Source organism: Canis lupus, chromosome 26 (genome assembly GCF_003254725.2).
Source record: "Canis lupus dingo isolate Sandy chromosome 26, ASM325472v2, whole genome shotgun sequence".
NCBI classification, from domain to species: Eukaryota; Metazoa; Chordata; class Mammalia; order Carnivora; family Canidae; genus Canis; species Canis lupus.
Genome location: NC_064268.1, coordinates 22,793,858 through 22,813,182, shown reverse-complemented (window position 1 = coordinate 22,813,182; position 19,325 = coordinate 22,793,858). Strand labels below are relative to the sequence as shown.

The following is a 19,325-nucleotide window of genomic DNA, read 5'->3' as shown; positions in this document are numbered from 1 at the left end:
CTTTGCACCCCTCCCTGCCCATTGGCCACTGTCACCCCAGCAGGGGTCCCTACGCCCCTTCGTGCAGAGGGAGACGGAAGCCCAGAATGGTGGGACGGTTTACCTGGGTCACACAGCATGAGCTGGGCTGAACTGGACCAAGACTGCCAACCTGATGGGGCTGGGACAAGGGGCTGGTGGTGGGCGGGGGCCAGAGGCCACAGTGAGGCTTCTCCAGTGACCCCAGGCAGCTGCAGGGGTTAAGAGCTTAAAGCTAACAGATGCAAGGCCGGGTCCCAGCCCTGCTCCTTGCTGACCTGTACAACTTGTCCTCTTTGAACCTATCTTCCCATTTGTAAAATGGGGTCATAAGGCCACTATATCTCCCAGGCTGGTGTGAGGCCTGAGGAAGGTGATGCGTACAAAGAGGCCCACTGTGCGTGCACAGGGCCCAGTGCATAGTAGGCAGCTGGGACATCCACCCTCTCCCCGCCCCAGTTGGTAAGAAGACACAGAAGTGGGTTCCAGCTCTGGTTCTAAATGAAAACCAGAGGGAGGCTGGCTGCCTAGGAGGGCAAGGGGGGCTATGTTCCAGGAGCCCACCCCTGCCACCACCCCTATGAAGAACAGGCGGCCCCGGCTGGCCTGGCTTTGGGGGCCTGGTTTTCTCCACAGCCAGAGGGATGGGCTGGCCAAGCCAGGGGCGGGGGGCACAGCTGGAGGGGCTCTGGAGCCAGCAGTAGCAACTGCCCCCCTCTACCCCCCAGGCCTGCCTTTTAAGGCCACAAAGTGCTGTCCGGGGGGAGAGAAGACCCAAATAAGGCGCAGGCCTGGCGGCTCCAAGCCAGGCTGTGGGTTGGTGCAGGGAGCGAGGCGCCGGGAACTCAAACCAGACGGGTGCCTCTGGCCAGCCCCCAGCAAGGAGGCTGCCAGACACTGCTCCCCTGTGGGGCCTTCGCTCAGCTGGGCCTGCAGCCCCAGCACGCCCTCCCCGTGGACCTGGGACTTGCCCCAGCACCAGGAGTAAGTCTCACCCAGGACAGAGGGAGGTGGGTTGGCAGCCCAAGACTGGATCAGGGCTTGGGGACAGGTGTGTGTGTGTGTGGGTGCCACTGTGAGCCACAGCCAATGCTAAGTGCTTTAGATATCCCAGTATGGTCCTACATGGTAGGTAATAACAGCTAACACTTAACAGCTAGCACTTAACTCTGGGCCTGGCACATTCTACTAAGCACTTCACATATATGGTCTTAACTCATTATATTCACAAAACCCCGTAAGTGGGTGGTAGTACCACCTCTACTTTACAGATGGGGAAACTGAGGCACGGAGCTCCTCTGTCCCCTGTACTCAGATCACTGGATGAGTGAATATGCATCTCTTTCATAGGGGAAAGCAAGAAGGCTGGAGCCTGGACTTGAACCCAGGTTGGCCTAACTCCAGGGCCTGATCTCCTCTCCCTGGGCCGCCTGGCACCTTGAGTCAGCCGACCATGCAGAGGCAGGGAGGCCTGGCGGCAACAAGAATGCTGGCTCTACAGGAGAATGGGCTCACAAAGCCCTCTTCATCCTCTTTGCTCCCAGGTGAAGACATACAAAGCCATTTTATTGCTCTTTTCAGGATGCCTACCAAGAGAAGTTGCTGTCTCTCCGACCCCATGGAAGTTTGGGCTTTTTTCTGGGATGACATCTGGCAAAGCATCTGCCTAGCCCGCCCTCCCCGCTACCCTGCTATTGTTTCCATGTTTTTCCATGGCATTCCTGTAACGTGTTCTATGCTGTGTCAGTCCCCAAGTCCACTGCATCATCCGCCGCCCTGGCTGGAACATGAGCCCCACCAGGGCAGGGTCCTAGTCTGTCCTGCATGTGGCCTGGAACAGCGCTTGGTGCATAGTAGGGCCTCAGCGGCCTCAGCAAACCTTCTGTTCATGAATGCATGAATCACCGACTGAAAATGAGTGTAAAACAAACAAAAGGCAAAACACTGTGGACAGCAGACAACGGTTTTAAAAATGAGCATAAATCTTCTAACATCACATGAGGTTTCCTTGAGATATTAATTTGTGTAATCGTGGTTGGAAATTCTTTTTTTTTTTTTGGAAATTCTTTTTCAACCAATTTGCTTTTGTACATTTCACTGGGAGCCAGAGAGAACTAGAAAAACTAATGAAAACATGGTCTGACCATCAGCATAAATGTAACTGGCTCAAAATAATGGCAAGTTAAAATTTTAAAAAGAAGGAAGGAAGGAAGGAAGGAAGGAAGGAAAGAAGGAAGGAAGGAAGGAAGGGAAAGAAGGAAGAAAGGAAGGAAAAAGAAATAACAACACTGTCAAAAAAATTCCAGAATATGTTGGCTTTGGTTTCAGGATTCACAAAAAAAAAATCCCCAAAGCTCCTCCAAATTCTGATAATGGACAGAACCGTTTTAAGAGACACACCAGGTTGTAAAATGGCCCTTTAGTACAGCAAATCCCAGCAGGGAAAAAGCCAAGGGTTGGGGGGAGGTCTCCCAAAAATATCTTAAAATATCACATCCTTCCCATTGGTGTTGGGCTTGGGACCCTGAAGCAGACCCCAGCGTGCTGAAAGCCCCCTCACCCCAGCTTGGCAGTCTGGTCTAAAGGGCTGCCCCTCAACCCCAACCTCACCCTCTCAGGGGCTCCAGGTTGGTTCTAGAATCATAAACCCCAGCTCTATTCTGGAGGCCTGACTGCAGGCTACTTCCCACCACCTGGGAAGTCTCCACTAATAACACACACACACACACACACACACACACACACACATGCATGCACATGCACTCACTGCCTCTCTACCCCCTTCCCTGCAGTTGTCACTCTTAGGTCACCTCCTCCAGGAAGTCTTCCCAGACAGATCAAGATACCCACCAAAGCTCCCCCTGAAAGCTCTCATTACTCCATCACTCCCTGTCTTGATCTGCACAAGGACAGCATCACGGAGAGTTTTGAGCCTTGTGCCCCCACAAGCAGCTCCCTTTCCCTCTGTCCAGTACCAAGTTTAAGCTAAGAAGCCCCTTCACATTGGGTCCTCATGAGAACATGAGGCCCAGAAAGGAGAGCCTGCTTGTCCACACAGAGAGGTGGGGAGGTGGGGATCCAAACCCCATGCTCTGCTGGGAAGGCAGATATGAGAAGTTGAGAGTGTCCCTGGGCTTCATGTCTGACTTCTCTCCCAGGACAGGCACCAGGGGAGGGGCTTCCTCATTCACAAGCCACGCCCAGGTCTGCTGGGTCCAGTGACCACAGCCACAGGGATGCTGCTTCCTTAGTCCTGGGCCAGGTGTCTTCCTGGCAATTTACTTTGCAAATGTAAATATTTGCTGCTGTTGGCTTGAACCAAGGATGGGTCAGGGGTGTGGCAGGGAGCTCCAAGAACCTTCCAGCTGGCCTCTGGGAAGCCTCAGTCTGTGTCTGGCCTGGCCTTCTCTTCAGGGCAAAATGAGGTTCCTATTCATTTCCTGTGTACCCACATTCCTGTGTATGTCAGGTACTGGAAAGACATGAATAGTGACGGCAGGGTGGAGGCCATCATAGCCAGGGGGCAGCTCCAAGAAGGTTGCAGGCAGAGGGGACAGCTGCTGCCCAGTCTGTGGGGTGGGAGAGGCCAGTGTGGGTCAGGGCTAAAATGGAAGGGGGGTGAGGCTGGAGCACATCACCGGGGCGGCCAGGAAGGTGGAAAGGGGAGCCACTGGCTGGGAGCGGAGGATGGATTGATGGGGAGTCAGGAGATGGGGCCGCCAGGTCTTCTAGACAGCAGTGGAGCAGATGGGTGGTAGACTCTGGCAGATTCATGCAGCACTGAGGCCACAGGATCCAGAATCCTCAGAGTAAAGCACAAACTTGGCCCTGTAACTGGCATCTACTTAGGCCTGGAGAGGTATGGGCAGGAGGGGCCTGGTCCTGGATGGTGGGGAGGTACGGGGCCCAGGAAAGGCCTGGGCCGCAATCTCCCATCTGTTCTTAAGCTTTTTGCTGTGTGACCTTGGGCAAACTTCTTCCCTCTCTCGTTGTGTTGCAGAAGACAAAGGCTGTGTGAGTCCACAGATGGGGAAGGGACATGTGTGCTAAGGACAGTGGGGACACTGAGGGGCAAACAGAGGTCTCCTAACTCCAGGAGATCCCATGGGAGAGTGAGGGAGCTCCTCTATCTTTCTAGCTGGGATGGCTTGGGGCTGAGATTGGCTTTTGCCAGTTTCACGGTGCCCCAGTTGTCTGAATGCTCCCCTCTGGAAGTCCCCGGCTGGTGCTGCTGCAGAGGAAGACTCCTGGCCTGGGGTCACACTGCTGGACTTTGAATCTGGATGCGACCCGAGCGAGGCATTTCTCTCTCCCAGCCTCAGTGTTGACATCTGTACCTTCCGCCATGATATGATAGCAGGACACCGCTGAGAATGAGTCATGGTGCTGGGCCTGGCAGATGGTGGACGCTTTCCTTCCCTGGTCATTGTTCCTGGGGAGGGTCTCGGGTGGGCGGAGGCTGCGGACCTCAGGTCAGAGTCCTGGCTCTGAGAATCCCAGTGACAAAGCTTACTGGCTGTGTGACCTTGGATGACACCTACACCCTTTCTGAGCCTCACTTACATCATCCCGACAATGGGGCTGATGGGTAAAAGATCTGTCTGCAGGGGCCCTCCCCAGAGGCAGGATCACCTGAGGCCACAGCAGCCCTGTACTCAGCAGGGCCCACCAGGGGCTCAGGGCCAGCAGATTTAGAACATTCTGGCCTTGGCCCTTCCTCAAACGTCTTCCAGTGAGAGTGGGCAGCCAGATGAGACCTCAGCCAGGCTCCCTCCCCGCCATTTAGCCCCACCTCCCAAGACCTGGAGGCACTAACAGAAGCTTGGCCAGGCTTGTCCCAATCCTGGCTCTCCAGTGCTGAGTGACTCTAGGTCAGTCCACTGGCCTTTCTGAGCCTTCATTTTCCCACCTGTCAAATGGGGCCTATTCCAGTCTTTTCCTCGCATGTTATCATAAACATCAGAGAACATCCTCTGTCATCATCACAGAATGAACATTCCCATTCTGAGGATGGGAAAGCACAGCTAAGAGCTATGAATGAATGAAGAATCTGGAGACGAGGGCCCTGGGAATGGGGGTGGGGAAGCCTGGGGAGACCTGTTTGCTGAGCAGAGGACAGAAGTTTCAGAGGTCAGAGGCAGGACAGTCCCAAGGAGGCCTTACAGAATCCCCAGCATCAGGGCCGAAGGGGAGAGCATCCATTAGGTTCAAGACATGAATCTCTGATGCTCATAATAAAGTACAAAGTGGGCACTTTTTAATCCCAGGTGACTTCCAGATAGAGTCAAGATTCAGAGAGGTGGAGTGACTTGCCCCAGATCACACAGCAAAGCATAGCTGATCTAGATCTGGATTCTGGAACAGTGGGTCCTCCCTCCCCTCCTTAAGGCCACGCGGGCTGCTCTGGTGACACAGCTCTGTTGCCCTAGGTCCATGTCACAGTGCTCGGCAGACTATGAGGTCAGTCACCGGCAGACTATGAGGTCAGTCACCGACAGGGGAAACAGCTGGGGGAGCTCAGCCTCAACCCAGCTGTCAGAGGAAGGGCAGGGCCAGGATAGGGCTGCAGTCCCCATGCTCCCCCACCCACACTCCCAGGGCCCTAGCGGAGCAGTATCCCAGATTATCCAGGCCCCGGGCATCCCTTTACTCAGCTCTGACTGCAGGGGTTTGGGAAAAGGCCCCTCCTGTCATCCCATCAATCATCACCCCGGGCAGTCATGCCACCTGCAGGGTCTTTACTATCAGCTTCATTCTCAAAACATCCTGGGAGGTTTTACGGGTGAGAACACCAGAGACTTAGTGTGGGGGAGCCCCAGACTCCACCAGAGCACAGGGCAGCCTGGTGCTCTTTAGAGAGGGTGCCCCTCCCTCTGAGTAGGCACAGGACAGGGGCCACCTGCACGGCAGCCTCCCCACGCCCCAGCCCGGTGCCCTTGCACAATGCAAGAGCCCAAGGCCACACAGCTGGTCTATAGCAGAGCTGGCCTGGCCCACGAATCCCTGGGTGCTGGGACCCAGGGGGACCTGGAGGCCTGCAAAGGGCAATGGCAGATGTAGGCAGTGACTTAGCACCCCTGCCTCGCCATTGGCAGAGCCCTCAGCCCTGACCCTGGCTTCTGGATGCCCGGCCACCAGCTGCAGGACTCAAGGGCACGCTGGCTCTGCCCCATGGACCCCCCACCCTCCCTGACTCCACGATGGCCCCACAGACCTGGGAAGGTCTACCCTTGAGAGGGAAGCCAGGGACAGAGTGGCCTTTGTCTGGGCAGGCCCTGCCTGGGCTTGGGCCCACTGGGCCCCAGTGGCCCCCACACTCTGGGGACTTACCCCCACACACCAGCTCCTCTGTGGCCTCTTTGGCAGCAGCCCTTCCCGGCTGGCTTTCCTCCTGGCCCCTGGGCCCTTCCGCCTTTCCCTCTTTCTTCCAGCAGGGAGGGGAGGGTCTCATTCCTGGTTCCCCTTGGCTTCCACCCTTCCACACTGGCCTGGTGGCTGCCTCTCCCCTGCCCCTCTGGCCACCCCGCCAGAACTGGGGACTGCCCAACCCCACAGGGAAACCTGCCACTCCCTAACCTGCCCCACTTTGTGGTGAGCCCTGCCCCTGCCCCTGTGTGACTCTGTGGGCATGGGGCTCCACCTCGCTGGCTGGCAGACCAGAACTCTTGGGAGGTGGGGGGTCCCAGGGAGGTGAAGCATATAAATCTTTTCACAGAGCACCAAAGAATGGTGATGTCTGTTAGCCTCTTGTTCCCTTGATCCAGAGGCCAGGTCTCACACGTTTGTGTTTCTGGAATCAGAATATGTCTTGTGACTGAAGCTCATGTTAATGGGCTGTTTCAGGGGCCCTGAAATGCCCTTTCCACTGAGGTGCCTACAGGCCTGGTTCTCGGGTTGGTTCTAGGTTGGTCTACCCTCTTTAGGGCCATTCAGGGGAAGTCTTCCTCATGTAGGCAGTGAGGGTGGCAGCCACCCAGACTGCCTAGCAGGGAGGCAGGAGCCTTTAGGGCAGGGCTCCCCAGGCAAGCAGATGGCCAGGGTATGGGGACTTCTGGGCTGTGTCCTCTGCACCCCACAGGTGTTGGGCGCTTGGCCGTGAGAGGCTGCCTGCAGAGGAGGGGGCTGGGGTAAGAGGCCCCCGCCACACCTGGGGCATGCTCTACATGCAGGGCACCCATCCCTCAGGCCCTGGGGGAGGCCAGGCAGACCGTGGTTCAAATCCTGACTGCCCCTTAGGCACTCTCTACCCATCACTTTTCTGAGTCCTGTTTTTTTCACCCGCAAGGTGGATACAATGATCCCAACCCTGTTGATCCAATCCAGTTTCACTCCGGTGTGCTGTTACCACATCCAATGGAAATGTCCAGACGGGTGTTCCCCAAGTTTGGAGGAGAGACTTGGGGTGGTGTGACCCAAGACATGAGCTACACAGCATGTCTGAGATTTCTGCAGGGGTCCTGAGAGTCACCCAAGAGGCCAGTGGTCAACACCTATGGGACAGCAGGCCCCGGCTGTGTCCAAGCCGAGCCTCCCTCATGGGCCCCAGTGTGCACAGCACCTGCTGACTTAGCAGGCTTACCGGTTCTCCCCCCACACCACACACCTGAGGAGGGGCCCCTGGCCCGCACCTCAGGGTAGTCCTACCTTCCTCACAGTTCACCCCGGAGTGCCCGGGGCAGCACCTCCACTCACGCGCGGTCACTGTCTTGTACATCACCTTGTAGGAGGGTCTCACCACCGTTCTGTAGCTGAAAGAGTGCCCAGGGAGCCGAACTCAGACAGAGTCTTCTACTGCCTTTCCCACCAACCTGGATGTCCATGGGGACAAAGTCCAGGGGTCCTTTGCCACCTCTGGGCCCCTCTGGAGCCTCTCTCTTGCTGTATTCTGGGATGTGGCCCTTCCAAATCCTCCTAGCTCCCCAGGTAGGGGGATACCAACTGGATGGGACGTCCCTATGAGCTGGCCTGTCCCCAGAGGTGCAGCCTCACTGAGTGAATGTATGTGGGTAAAAGGTGGACTCCCTCCTCAGGAAGTCCTCCAGGTGCCCCAGGAGCATAAAGGGAGGTGCTGAGATTGGGCATAGGGCCGATGTCTCCTTGGCTCCACACCCTCGGGTTTCCGCACTCCCCTGTACTCCCCAAGCAGTGCCAGGACCAGGCCTCTGCTCACACTGTGCCTCCACCTGGAATGCCACCGGCTCCTGTTCCACCATGGTCTCGCTTACCTGCTGCCCGGGCAGCTCATGGGCCAGGGGCAGTTCTGCAGCACTCGCTGAAGATAGGTGCCATTTTGCACGTGGCATGAGATGGTACGGGTCACCACATACGAGCACCAGTTCCTGAAACAGATCCACAGTGAGGAAGCTCAGGTGCCAGGCATGGCTCCCACCCAGGACCCTGGGAAGATGAGTGAGGAGGTCCGGGTTCTCTCCCAGAGCCCTGGGTCTGTGGGTAGGGAGACCCCTGAGCTCTCAGAGTCCTTTGGGTCCAGTGGGAGTCTCTGTGCTACTGTGGCTATGGAGTGAATCTATAGCCCTGGAGGGAGCTGTGCTGGGGGCTCTGGGGAGGTCTTGGGGAACAGGGGGGCTCAGGGGACAAGACGGGAGCAAGGCACCTTTGCCCAACTTCTCCTTTCTCAATATCACTTCTCTCCAACCCCGACTCATCCAGGTCTCAATGCCTCCTGCCACCTGCCCAGACAACAGCAGCAGCCCCTCCATCTTGTCCTTCTGCGTCTCCCAAGGAGTGTCCTAAAATGCAAACCTGGCCTTATCCTCCTCTTGCTCATCCTCACCCTCAGTCCTACATCTTCTATGCTCACACCTGCTGTGATCCCTCACTTCCAGGCCTTTGCTCACACTGGGCCTACTGCCTGGAGCACCCTGCCCCCACTTCCCCACTTGGCACCTCCGACCTCCAAAGTCTTACAGTGCTGTCACCTCTCCCCTTGTCCTTTCCCGCCTCCACCCTACCTGAACAGAATGATGGTTCCCTGCCCAGGATCCAGCAGCGCTTTGTCTACCTGTCAGACTGAATGAAGCTGGTGATTCATGCCTGCCCTCCCCCTCCCCTGGCATGACAGAAGAGAGGCCCTGTCCTACTTATCCTTGTGTCCCCTCTGTGGGGCAGCCAGATGTCCCAAGCATGGAGGACTGACTTCTCCAAATGCCAATTAATAATCATATTGCATTGCATATATGGAGCACCTACTGTATGCTAAGGGTATTCACATTCACTTTCTTGGTGAGCCAGGCAGGCACCTTCCCACATTTAACAGAGGGGTAAAGTGACAACTGCTCACATCCGGGAGCTGGTGCCTGATAGAGCTGGATTTGTACTCAGGAATGTGGATGGCCCAGCCTGGCCCCTGTCTCCATCCCAGAGACCTCATCTCCCGTCTCCTCCCCATCTCCTGAGCCACGGTCCATGGTCCTGTGAAGGCCCCAACCTGGGAACCTGCTGACCCCAAGCTCGAGGCCACAAAGGAAAGTCTGGAGGGGTGGCGGGCTCAGGCTGAGAAGGGTCACCTGAAATAGTTCCTCCTTTCCCGGCCCTGGCAAAAAATGCAGGGCCTGTGACCTTGTGCAGGCTGAGGGCTGCTGAGCACCTGGAATGTCCCAGCCATCACAGAGGTGTCTGCCACCACTGAAATCCGGTCTCCCAGCTGCTGGCCCACCCCCACCCTGGTCCACCCATAGGACAATGCCCTTGGCCGAGACCTGCCAACTAACTCACTGTGGGACCCTGGGGACGTCCCCTCACCATTTTGTCACCCTGGAATCCGCCCAGGAAGAGGGAACAGCCTGGCCAAAGACAAAGTGGGGAGAAGGGATGGCTCTGTTAGACCAATGACCCTGCAGAAGCTCAACAGAGCCCAGGGCCAGCCACCCCATGGAAGAGCTGACAGGTGCTGGTGGCAGCACTGTTGGGAACCACGCAAAACTGGGAACAGCCTAACTGGCTACAGGACCACTAGATACGGAAAACCAGATGCTAAGATAGAACCCAAGTTCTCTGCATGCAGACCACTGTGTCTGGTTAAGTGAAAAATGCAAGTGCAGACCAACAGATGGAGCATGACTGCACTTCTATTAAAATAAGAAAACCCAAAGACTGTTTTATACATATATGCACATACACAGCTCTACGTGCTTAAAGTTAGGAAAAATCACACGCTCACGTCAAACTGCCACCCCTGGGGGTGGGGAGGGGCTTTCCATCTGCTCTGTCTCCTGTACTAACAGTAGCCTTCATTATCCTGCATACCAGGAGCTAGGACCAGGGCCTTTCACACACCAATTATGAGCCCCACTTTACAGATGGGAAGACTGAGGCTCTGGGGTTTGGAATGTGCTCCTGGCACCCAGGATGAACAACAGAGTCAGGGGTTGGAATTCAGGTCCACCTGACCCTAGAGTTTGCACTGTTAACCTCAGGCTGGCAATTTTTCTCCTAATGAGCAGGTGGGGATTTTAAAAATTAAAAAAAAAAAAAAAGCACATTTCCAAAAGGCCCCCACCCTTTAGATCCTTTGGGTCCCTGGATCTGTGCTTTTGAACTTGGGAGTTTTGCTTGTTGGGGGGGCAGGGACATATGCCCCTTTGAGAAAGTGATGTTGGTGTGGCTCCTCTCCAGAAAAATGCATAAAACTCAGAGTGCAAGTTTTTTTTTTGGGGGGGGCAGGGGCTTCCTGAGGGGTGCTAGGGGCTCTCTGCAGCCTGTGTGATGTCCCCCAGGCTGGCTCTAGGGCTCTGGGAATGAAGGAGTGAGGGAGGGAGGGGGCAATCTGGGCAGAGGCCATGCAGAAGCTCCAGATGCTGGAGGTGCTTCCCTGGGCCAGGAACGAAGACTCCACGCCAGTGTACAGATGCGCACACACACACATGCAAAGGTGTGCGCAGACATCAATCCGGTGAGCACGCATGCAGATGCACATGCACACGGACACACTCACACACATATAGCTGTGAGTGCCCACAATTCCCTGGACATACACGTGCCCGTGCGCACACACAGACCCGTGGAAACACACACATACACATTCAAAGCACACAAGCGGACAAAGGCAAATCCAACAGGACACACAGCCACAGAATGACTGTCCTGTCTACAGACACAGGGCCACATGCCCTCACACATGCATGTGCACACAGCCCTCCCTCCATGCCCAGACCCTGGACAGGATTGGGGGTGGAGGTAGGCCTATGACTGCTCACAGTTGCCTGACCTGCTCCCTCTTTACCTCCTTCCTTAATTAAAATCGCCCCCCATGTGGGTCAATGCTCGGCTCCCTGGTTTATTTCCCACGAGCTAGAGTTTGCTTGAATCCCCTGCTTAGGAGATACAGAGCTGATGGCTAACTAGCCAGGAGGGGATCCTCAGGCCACGTGAGGTTCAAGGTCAGCCCCTGGCCTCTCCCCTGTGGTGTGAGGAGTCATTCATAACCATAAACCACCTCTCCCTGACCTTGAAGACCTCAGCCTGCTGTTCCCAGGAGAAACCCAAATTCTTCCGCAGAGACTTGGCCTGGCCCCTGTGTCTACTTTCAGCAGGGGCATCAGGACCTCTTTCTAAAGCATAGACCTGGTGTGGCCACTGCCTGCTGTGAGTCTGCAGCCCACCATGGCTTCCCATTGCGCTGTGAGCCCAAGACCACCCCGGCCCATCCTGCATCCTGCTCTCCTGCACACTCCTGCTGCCCCTCTTCCACCTTTCTGTGCTCCCCTCAAGTGCTGGCTCTCCCCCAAATCAGATCTTTGTATTCAGATTCCCTCTGCCCACAAAAGCCCTTCCCTCTGCTCCAGCAGCAACCTCCTATTTGCCCTTTAGGTCTCAGTCCTAAGGTCCCAGGAGGGGTGGGGCACCTCCAGAGGTCCCCTTCAGCAGCCCTGAGCTCTTCCCTTTGCTGCAGATGTGGAGGGAGGACACCAGCAGGGACCACACCACGATGGGGCTCAGCCTGAGGGTGCTCAGGGATGTTCGCTGAATGACTGAATAACCAAGAACAGACAGTGGGTCTGGGCAGAGGAGCCAGGACCCAGGTTCCCAGAGATGGGTGCAGCCCTCGGAAGCCTGCCTACATCCTGCCATGTCTGGGGGCTTTGCTCCTGGGACACGGCCGGTGATAAGTTGCCCAAGAACCCAGTGAGGCTGAGCCCGTGGGCTGGGGCTGGGGCTAGGGCTGGGAGGAGGCAGCCCTTCTCTTCTGGGCTTGCCACTCGTGCCCACTCAGCACCTCCCGGGGCCCCCAGAGGCTGTTGGAGGAGAGAAAACAGGCCAGACCAGCTCAGCCTGGCACCGGCCACCCCCACAAGGGCCCCCCCAACTTGTCCTCCACCCCCTGCCACGGAGGCCCAGGGGACTTTGTCTCTGCGGGGCCCAGGGCTGCGATCCGGAACAGTGATAGGGGCTAATTGCAGGAGGCAGCCAAGCGGGCCAGGGGCCAAGGGCCGTTATGAAAAGAAGAGAAAAGAAAGGAGCTGTACAAGGTGGGGGTGGGGTGATTAGCACCAGAACCCCACTCTGGAGGTGAAGTTCCAGTCCTGGCCCCACTGCTTCCTAACTCAGCCACCGTGGACAAGGCCCTGACCCTCTGTGTGCCTCACTCTGCCCATCAGCAAACGGGGACAGCAGAATGTCCTCTGCCAGAGGAGATTTCACACACTGCACAGCCCAGCACTAACTGCTATGGTTCTTGGACTGTGACTTGGACCCTACGCCCCACAGCTGTGGTCCAGCGGTTTCCCTGGGAGACCCCAGCCCAGTGCCTTCCGTGCACAGTCCTTCCCTTGAAGGGAAGAGATTGGGATGGAGACTGCCAGGGTCTGCATTTTACAGAGGGGGACACTGAGGCTCCAAAAAAAGTCACCTGGCCAGGTCACCCAAGTGGGTGGAGAGCTAGGATTTGAGCTCCTGAGAGAGCAGCTGGGGAATAGAATTCTCCATTCTCCTTGATTCCAGGACTTGCCCAAAGGAAGCCCATCCTGCAGGGAGAAGTGGCCTGGGCCAGGACACTGGTGATGGCTTCTACTCCAGAGCCACAGAGCCGAGATGGGGTCGTTCAAGGAAACAGGGATTCAGGAGGGAAGGGACCTCAGGGGGGCAGGAAGGAGCCCCAGCAGGGACTGGGGGACATACAGGGCAGGGGCAAGCCAAGGCAGCTCTGTACAGCCCCCAGGCACCCTGGTTCCGGGGGTCTCGAAGTCTTGCCACATTCCTGGAGCTGGGGCAGCCCCTTGGACGCCTTCCCGGGCCTCCCCCTCCCCAGGCACAAAGCCTCTTTTCTGCCTCTGATCCCTTGGCTGCCAAGGGGCGCCTGGGGTGCTGGGCTGGGGGTGGAGGGAGGGCTGATGGGGTGTGACATCCCCATGCTGTCTCCAACAATGCTGGGACGTGGCCACAAGGGGAGGTCTTGGCAGCTGAGGACCACAGATTCCTCCGGCTAGGGGTCCCTTCCTCCACCTAATGTCAGCGATAGCAGGAACCACTGTTCATCCTTCCTATGGGGGACTGTCCACCCTCAGAACAGGCCAGGGGCCAGGGGCCAAGGGGAGGAAAGAGGGAAACACTGAGGAAACTGAGAGCCAGGACTCTGAAGTGACCTACCTGAGGTCACACACTGAGTGAGTGCCACAGCCAGGACCAGAGCCTCTGACTCCTAGCCATAAGTTGTAAACCTCTCCCAGACCCACAAGCTGACACCTTCTCCTAGGATGCCAAGGGCACTGGGTTGGGAAACTGGCTGGCCTGGATTGAGGTGCCACTTTTCATCTCTGGGCCCCAGGCTTATCTGTAAAATGGGAGCAACGGTATTGCCCACACAGGGCTTTTGTGATGCCAGGCCACCGTGAGCCTTCTGTGAATAGATGGGGCGACAGTCTCCAGTGACAAGCTACCTGCCAGAGGCACCATCCTCTTCCCTCCCACCCACGGAGCCCTGGGGGGTGAGAAGCCCAGGCTGGGAGGCCCTGCCCTGGACTGGCAGGAGGGCAGTCTGGACCTTAAGCCCTCTCAATCATCTTCCTGAGCCTGACACTGGGAATTTGAGTTTAGGGTCTTGGTCATCTTAGCACCTAGGATCCTGGGGGTTCACATTCATGCCCTGGGCAGGTCATATCCTCCCTCTGAGCCTCAGCTTCCACTTCTATGAAATGGGGACCATCAAAACGCATGCCTCCCTTGGCAGCTGGGAAGATTCTGGAGGCCCAGGTCAGCTGTGGTCTGCATGCAGTAGGTGATGGTGGCTGTGATATCTGCCACCTGCTTGTCCCTGTCTCAGACAATTGCTAATTCTAGCCTCTGATGCCTTGGCCACCTCTGCCCTCCAGCCCTAGCCATGTCACCTGCTCTTGCTAGCCCAGCAGGGGCATGCTGGCCCCTGACCACTGGGAAAGGGGATTCCTGAAAAGAATTAAAGAATTGAGGCCCTAGGGGGTGGGGACCAGGGAAGGTCTTTGAATGGGATGAAAAGGCCTGAAGAGGCCTGGCTACTCCGTATTGTCTGCCTCAGACAAGGGCTGGCCTTTGAGAGGGGACCCCAGCAGGGGCGGGTGGGTGGGGGCTGCAGCCAGGATAGGGGCCAGGACAGGTTCAAACACTGTTATCAAGGCTAGAAAGAGACAGATTCAATCCTAGCACTTCTATTAAGGGCCGTGAGCCTACAGGATTAGGGGGCCTCAGTTTGCTCATCTGCTAAATGGGGACAGTGCCCCCTACCTTATTCAATCCTGGAAGGATTAACAACCGCACTGCAAATAAGGGGCTCCTGACTGGGGAGAGATGCTCCACAAACACCCACGGAGGGAATGTTCCCAGCTCCACAAAGGGCAGCAGGAACACAGAATGCTCTCTCCCCTCTCTGGTCAAAATGCCAGGTCCCTGGGGTGGCCACTGACCCTCAGATCTGTGAAATTCCACCCCAGTCTTCTTCCTCCAAGGGAAATAAATAGCCGAGGTACTAAAAAAAGCCGCTCTAGAGCAGGGAAAAGGGAGGAGGGTCCCCAAGGGTCAGCTAGGGGATATGCTGGGCTCTTCTGACACGAAGGGAAGGGGGCCCTGGAGCTAGGGCGACGGAAGTCCCAGGAGGCGGCTTCTCCCTCCTTGTTCCTCTTCTGCCCCCTCTGGAGCTCTGGGGTGAAGGGTGGGCGTGGGGGAGCTCTGGGGGCACGCCGGCTCCGGACACAGGGAGTCGGGACCCTCCGCCAGCAGAGGGGCGGCCCGGGTCCCTTCTCCATCCATCCCGCTGGCACCGAGGTGGGGCACCAGGCCCCTTCCAGTCCCTGGCTTGCACGGAGGTTTGGGGTGCTGGGGGTGCTGGGGGTGCTGGGGGTGCTGGGCGCCTGGAGCCCCCGCCCGGAGCTGGCAGCGCGCAGAGGTGGTGCGAGGCAGCCCTTACCTGCGTCCGGAGAACGGGGCTCCCCCGACGCTCCACGCGGCGCCGCCCCCGGGGAGCAGGAGCCCGAGGCAGAGCAGCGCCCAGGCCCGCGGGCCGCCCATGCTGCGCCCGCCCTCCGCGCGGCCCTCGCCGCCCCAGCCCGCCGCGCCGCCGTCCCCGCCGCCGTCCCCGCCGCCGGAGCCCCGGTCCCAGCGCGGCGGCGGGAGGGCGGGCGGAGGCGGGCGCGGGGCGGGGGCGCGCGTTCCCGGCCTCGCCCGGCCCGCGCCGCGCCCCCCGCCCCCCGCCCCCCGCGCCGCCGCCGCCAACCCGGAAGGAGCCCGGGGCGGGGGGCGGGGGCCCTGGGCGGGAGGCGGCCAGGTGCCCACCTGACCCGGCGCCCGTCGCCGCGGGACCCGGGGCCGGGGCCTGGGACGCAGCCGGGACCCAGGGGCGCCGCGCCTGAGCTGGGGCGCCCAGGCCCTCACCCCCTCCCGACGGTTTGGAGGGATCCAGCTCCCAAGGCGCCCGGGATCCACCCACGATGCAGCAGGGGCCTCCGGAGCGGTGAGCGCCACCCTGCAGGGCACCCGCCTCCACTTCACATCCTGTCTCTGTTTAACCTTCAAACCGAGTCAAACCCGCTTGGCACGCTGGGCACAATCGTTCCCATTACACGGAGGAGTAAACTGAGGCCCGGGCACCGCTGGCCGCCCCCTGCAAGGAGAAGACCCGGGCTGGCCATAAGTCAGTGTCCACTCTTCCTGCCGTTTTACAGATGGAGAAACCGAAGCACAGAGAGGAGAGCTCTGTCAGTGGTTGGAAGAGCCAGGATTTGAACTCACGTCTGACTTCAGAGGGTCAGCTTTTTTTTTTTTTTTTTTAAAGGTGGGGAAATGGCAGAGGGAGAGGGAGAGAGAGAACCTTAAGCGGGTTCCATGCCCTGCATGGAGCCAGCTGTGGGGGCTGGATCTCACAAACTGAGCTCATGACCTGAGCCGAAATCAAGAGGGGGTCACTTAACCAACTTAGCCAGCCAGGCGCCCCAAAGAGGGGTCAGCTCGTAAGCACAATTATGGAAGAGTACAGATGGCATGTTGTCCTGGGCCTCAGTTTCCCCATCTGTAACAAGGTAAGGATTAGTTTACAGTGGAGTTTCTTTACTGGGGTATGTGGATGAGCTTCTGGGGAGAGGTGTGAATCCCTCGAAGGTGTATGCAAGTGTGTGTGTGTGCACAGTGTGTGCGCGTATGATGGATGAGCGTGGATATATGTGATGGTGCTTGTGATGTATGTGTGTGATGTGTGTGTGTGCAAGTATGATGGGTGTTTGTGGTATGTGTGTGATGCCTGTGTGGAGGTGTGTGATATGTCTGTGGTAGCTGTGTGTGTTTATGGAGAGGAACCCCAGCTGTCATTAGAGGGGACCCCCAAAATTCAGGAAGTCTCTAACCTCCTCTTCTGCCTGGACTGATGTGCAGCAGGCAGTCCTGGGCTGAGGATCCCCCTGCCCCACTGGGCAGTGCACCAGAGGCCTGCCCTTCGCGATCCTGCCATGGCTTGTCTGGACCCAGACCTAGGATCTCTGCTAGAAACACTCCAGCAGGAAGCGTCTGCCAGCCTCTAGCTCTGAGTCCCTGGGACTCACCAGCGCTGGGCAGCCCCGGGTCCTGTGCCTAAGCAGGACGGGAGAGGGCATGCCAATATAGAGGGGGAGGTGGTGAGATCCAGGTTCAAACCCTGGCTCTGCTGCCTTTGCCTAAATTAGCTTGGGTAGGTCCTGCCCCTCTCTAGCCTCAGTTTCTCTTTGTAAGGACAGCTGTGTGTTTATACGGATGTGGCCATGAGATGTCATGGCCATGCCTTGGCATCCACTGTCCCCTGCTTCATGTGGTCCCCCAAGCATGCCCCACTTCCTCCAAAGACATCACAACACCCACCTTGCCCTCTTGGAGAACTGCGTCCCTCCCTAGCATGTGCAATTTTGGGGCACCTCCTTTATGCCATCTTTCTGACCTCCCAAAAATGTAGCTTTGTGCCTCTCTGGTTAGCCTTTGTTTTTTGACACAACTAGATCAGTGACTCCATCCCCTGGATGACTGGTCACTCCCAAGGGGCCATCATCTCCTGAGAGGGCCCCAGCCCCATCAAGCCCTGGTTAAGTGGCCAGGATAAAAAAAAACCATCTCCCCAAAGTGCACCTTGGAGGGCGTTCAGCTCTTCAGGAAGAAGTTTTGGGTTCTGGCTTCCATCCTGCAGAGAGCCGGGAGGGACTGCAAGATGTCCAGGACACCCGCTGGCTGCCACAGAAAGAGGAGGCGCAAAAAAAAAAAAAAAAGAAAAGAAAGAGGAGGCGCTTCCAGGTCCATTTGCCCCTGTGATGCAGGGCATATACATCCCTTTACCGCTGCCACCAAACCCACGGGTGCTTCAGGCCACTGCAGGATTTATCCAGCAAGAGAACCCTCTCAAAAAAGGGACCTCTCAACACAGGATCCTCTCAGGGAAAGGTGTCATCGACATTTGGACATCAGGGCGGGGGGGTCCTGTCCTTGCTGAGGCTGGGATTGCCTGAGGCCTCCTGGGGCACACCTCATGGTGATACTGTCTGGTGGGTATCGCATAGTGTCAGCTCCCCAGAAGTTGTCAATTCCAGAGCGACCACTGGGAGCTGTGGGACCTCCCCTCTCTGAGTCTCATTTCTCTGCCTGGAAGAACAAGCCATATGACCCTTTAGAGATCCCTCTGGCTCAGGAGTTTATTCTGGGAAAGTGCAAAAGCTTTGGGTCTCCGGGTGGTGGTCCTGGGGCACGGCCTGAAAGCCCCCTGTTAAGCACACACTTTCCTGGGAAATGCCATCCTGTTTTCTGGTCCCCTTTCCTCCCTCAGCAGAAAGGGCAGGAAATGCTGTGGGGACCTGAGTCTTGGTCATTTGAGGTTTCAGCGTTTGCAGAGGCAGAGGGGAGAGACACCGCTGGCTCGAGGTCTCGGGGCCTGTCCCTGCGGACGGGGCCTCCTCCCCCAGGGCCTGGTCCTATCTGCTGCCAAGACCAGACCACAACCGCCAGTACGAGCGGCTTCCGTTCCCGAGCGCTGACCGGGTGCCAGGTGCTGTGCTAAGCATTTTGCTCGCATTGTCTCCTGCCCTCCGCTCCGTCCCCAGGGAGTCCGCCTTATTGTCCCCAGGTGTGGGGCTCGCCCGAGGCCGGCCGGTGAGTGATGGGTGCCGGCCTATCACCGGGCCACACCGGCACCCTCTGGCCGAGCCCCAAAGGGAGGTTTTCTTTAGGGAAAAAGAGGACTTGGCTCAGATTTAGACTCCTGTCTGGAAGCTGATGAGGTGAGAGAAAACACAGGGGCACACGTGGCACGTGTGTGCAGACCACACAGGGACACGGACTCTCTCTCTCTCACACACACACACACACACACCCCTTCTTGGGACAGGCCGGGGCGGGGGGTGGGGGGAGGGCGGGAAACACGGCCTTTCTGGTGAGGAGTCACCAACACGTCCACCCAGCCTAGTCCAAACAGGAAATGCTGTTCTCATAGCAAACAAACCTGGGCCGCAGCCTCTCTTCCCTGTGAACCCCCACTTGCCTGTGTCCCGCAGGACAGCCTCCCTGGCTCGGGGTGTCCATGGTTATCAGCCCTGTTTGCACACCAGCTGCTGAGAGCCAGGGAGCCCCACTGGGTCTGTACCCACATCGTCAGGATTCTATAGGTGAGGAAGCAGCTCGAGTGGGCTGGGGGCCAAGGGGTGCCCTCAGAACCATGGCAGCAGCCCCCAGAGGCCCAGGCCTCATGGCCCAGGCAGTGCCTGGATGTCATGAAAGGGAAGGGGGCCGGGTAAATGTCAGTGCCCTTCAAAGCTTCTGCCCAGACAAAGGGCAGGGCCGGAGAGCTCGGACGTCCCCAAGCGTTTCCAGGTTGGGGA

At 57.7% G+C, this 19,325-nt stretch overlaps 1 protein-coding gene across 19 annotated transcripts in view; it reads right to left on the bottom strand.

The window, feature by feature from the left end:
- The window catches only part of EMID1 (EMI domain containing 1), a 50,922-nt gene extending 35,362 nt beyond the window's left edge, over nt 1-15,560 (bottom strand). For all 19 annotated transcript variants that reach the window (XR_003146715.3, XR_004809326.2, XR_003146718.3 and 16 more), the window contains exons 1-3: nt 15,413-15,560; nt 8,244-8,357; nt 7,663-7,766 (exon numbers count right to left, since the gene is read on the bottom strand). Coding sequence is in view for 13 of the 19 variants with exons in the window: in XM_049102083.1 (XP_048958040.1) it covers nt 7,663-7,766; nt 8,244-8,357; nt 15,413-15,513 (319 nt within the window). In the remaining 6 variants the exon portion in view is untranslated. The remainder of the gene's footprint in view (nt 1-7,662; nt 7,767-8,243; nt 8,358-15,412) is intronic.
- Nucleotides 15,561-19,325: the final 3,765 nt, after the last annotated feature.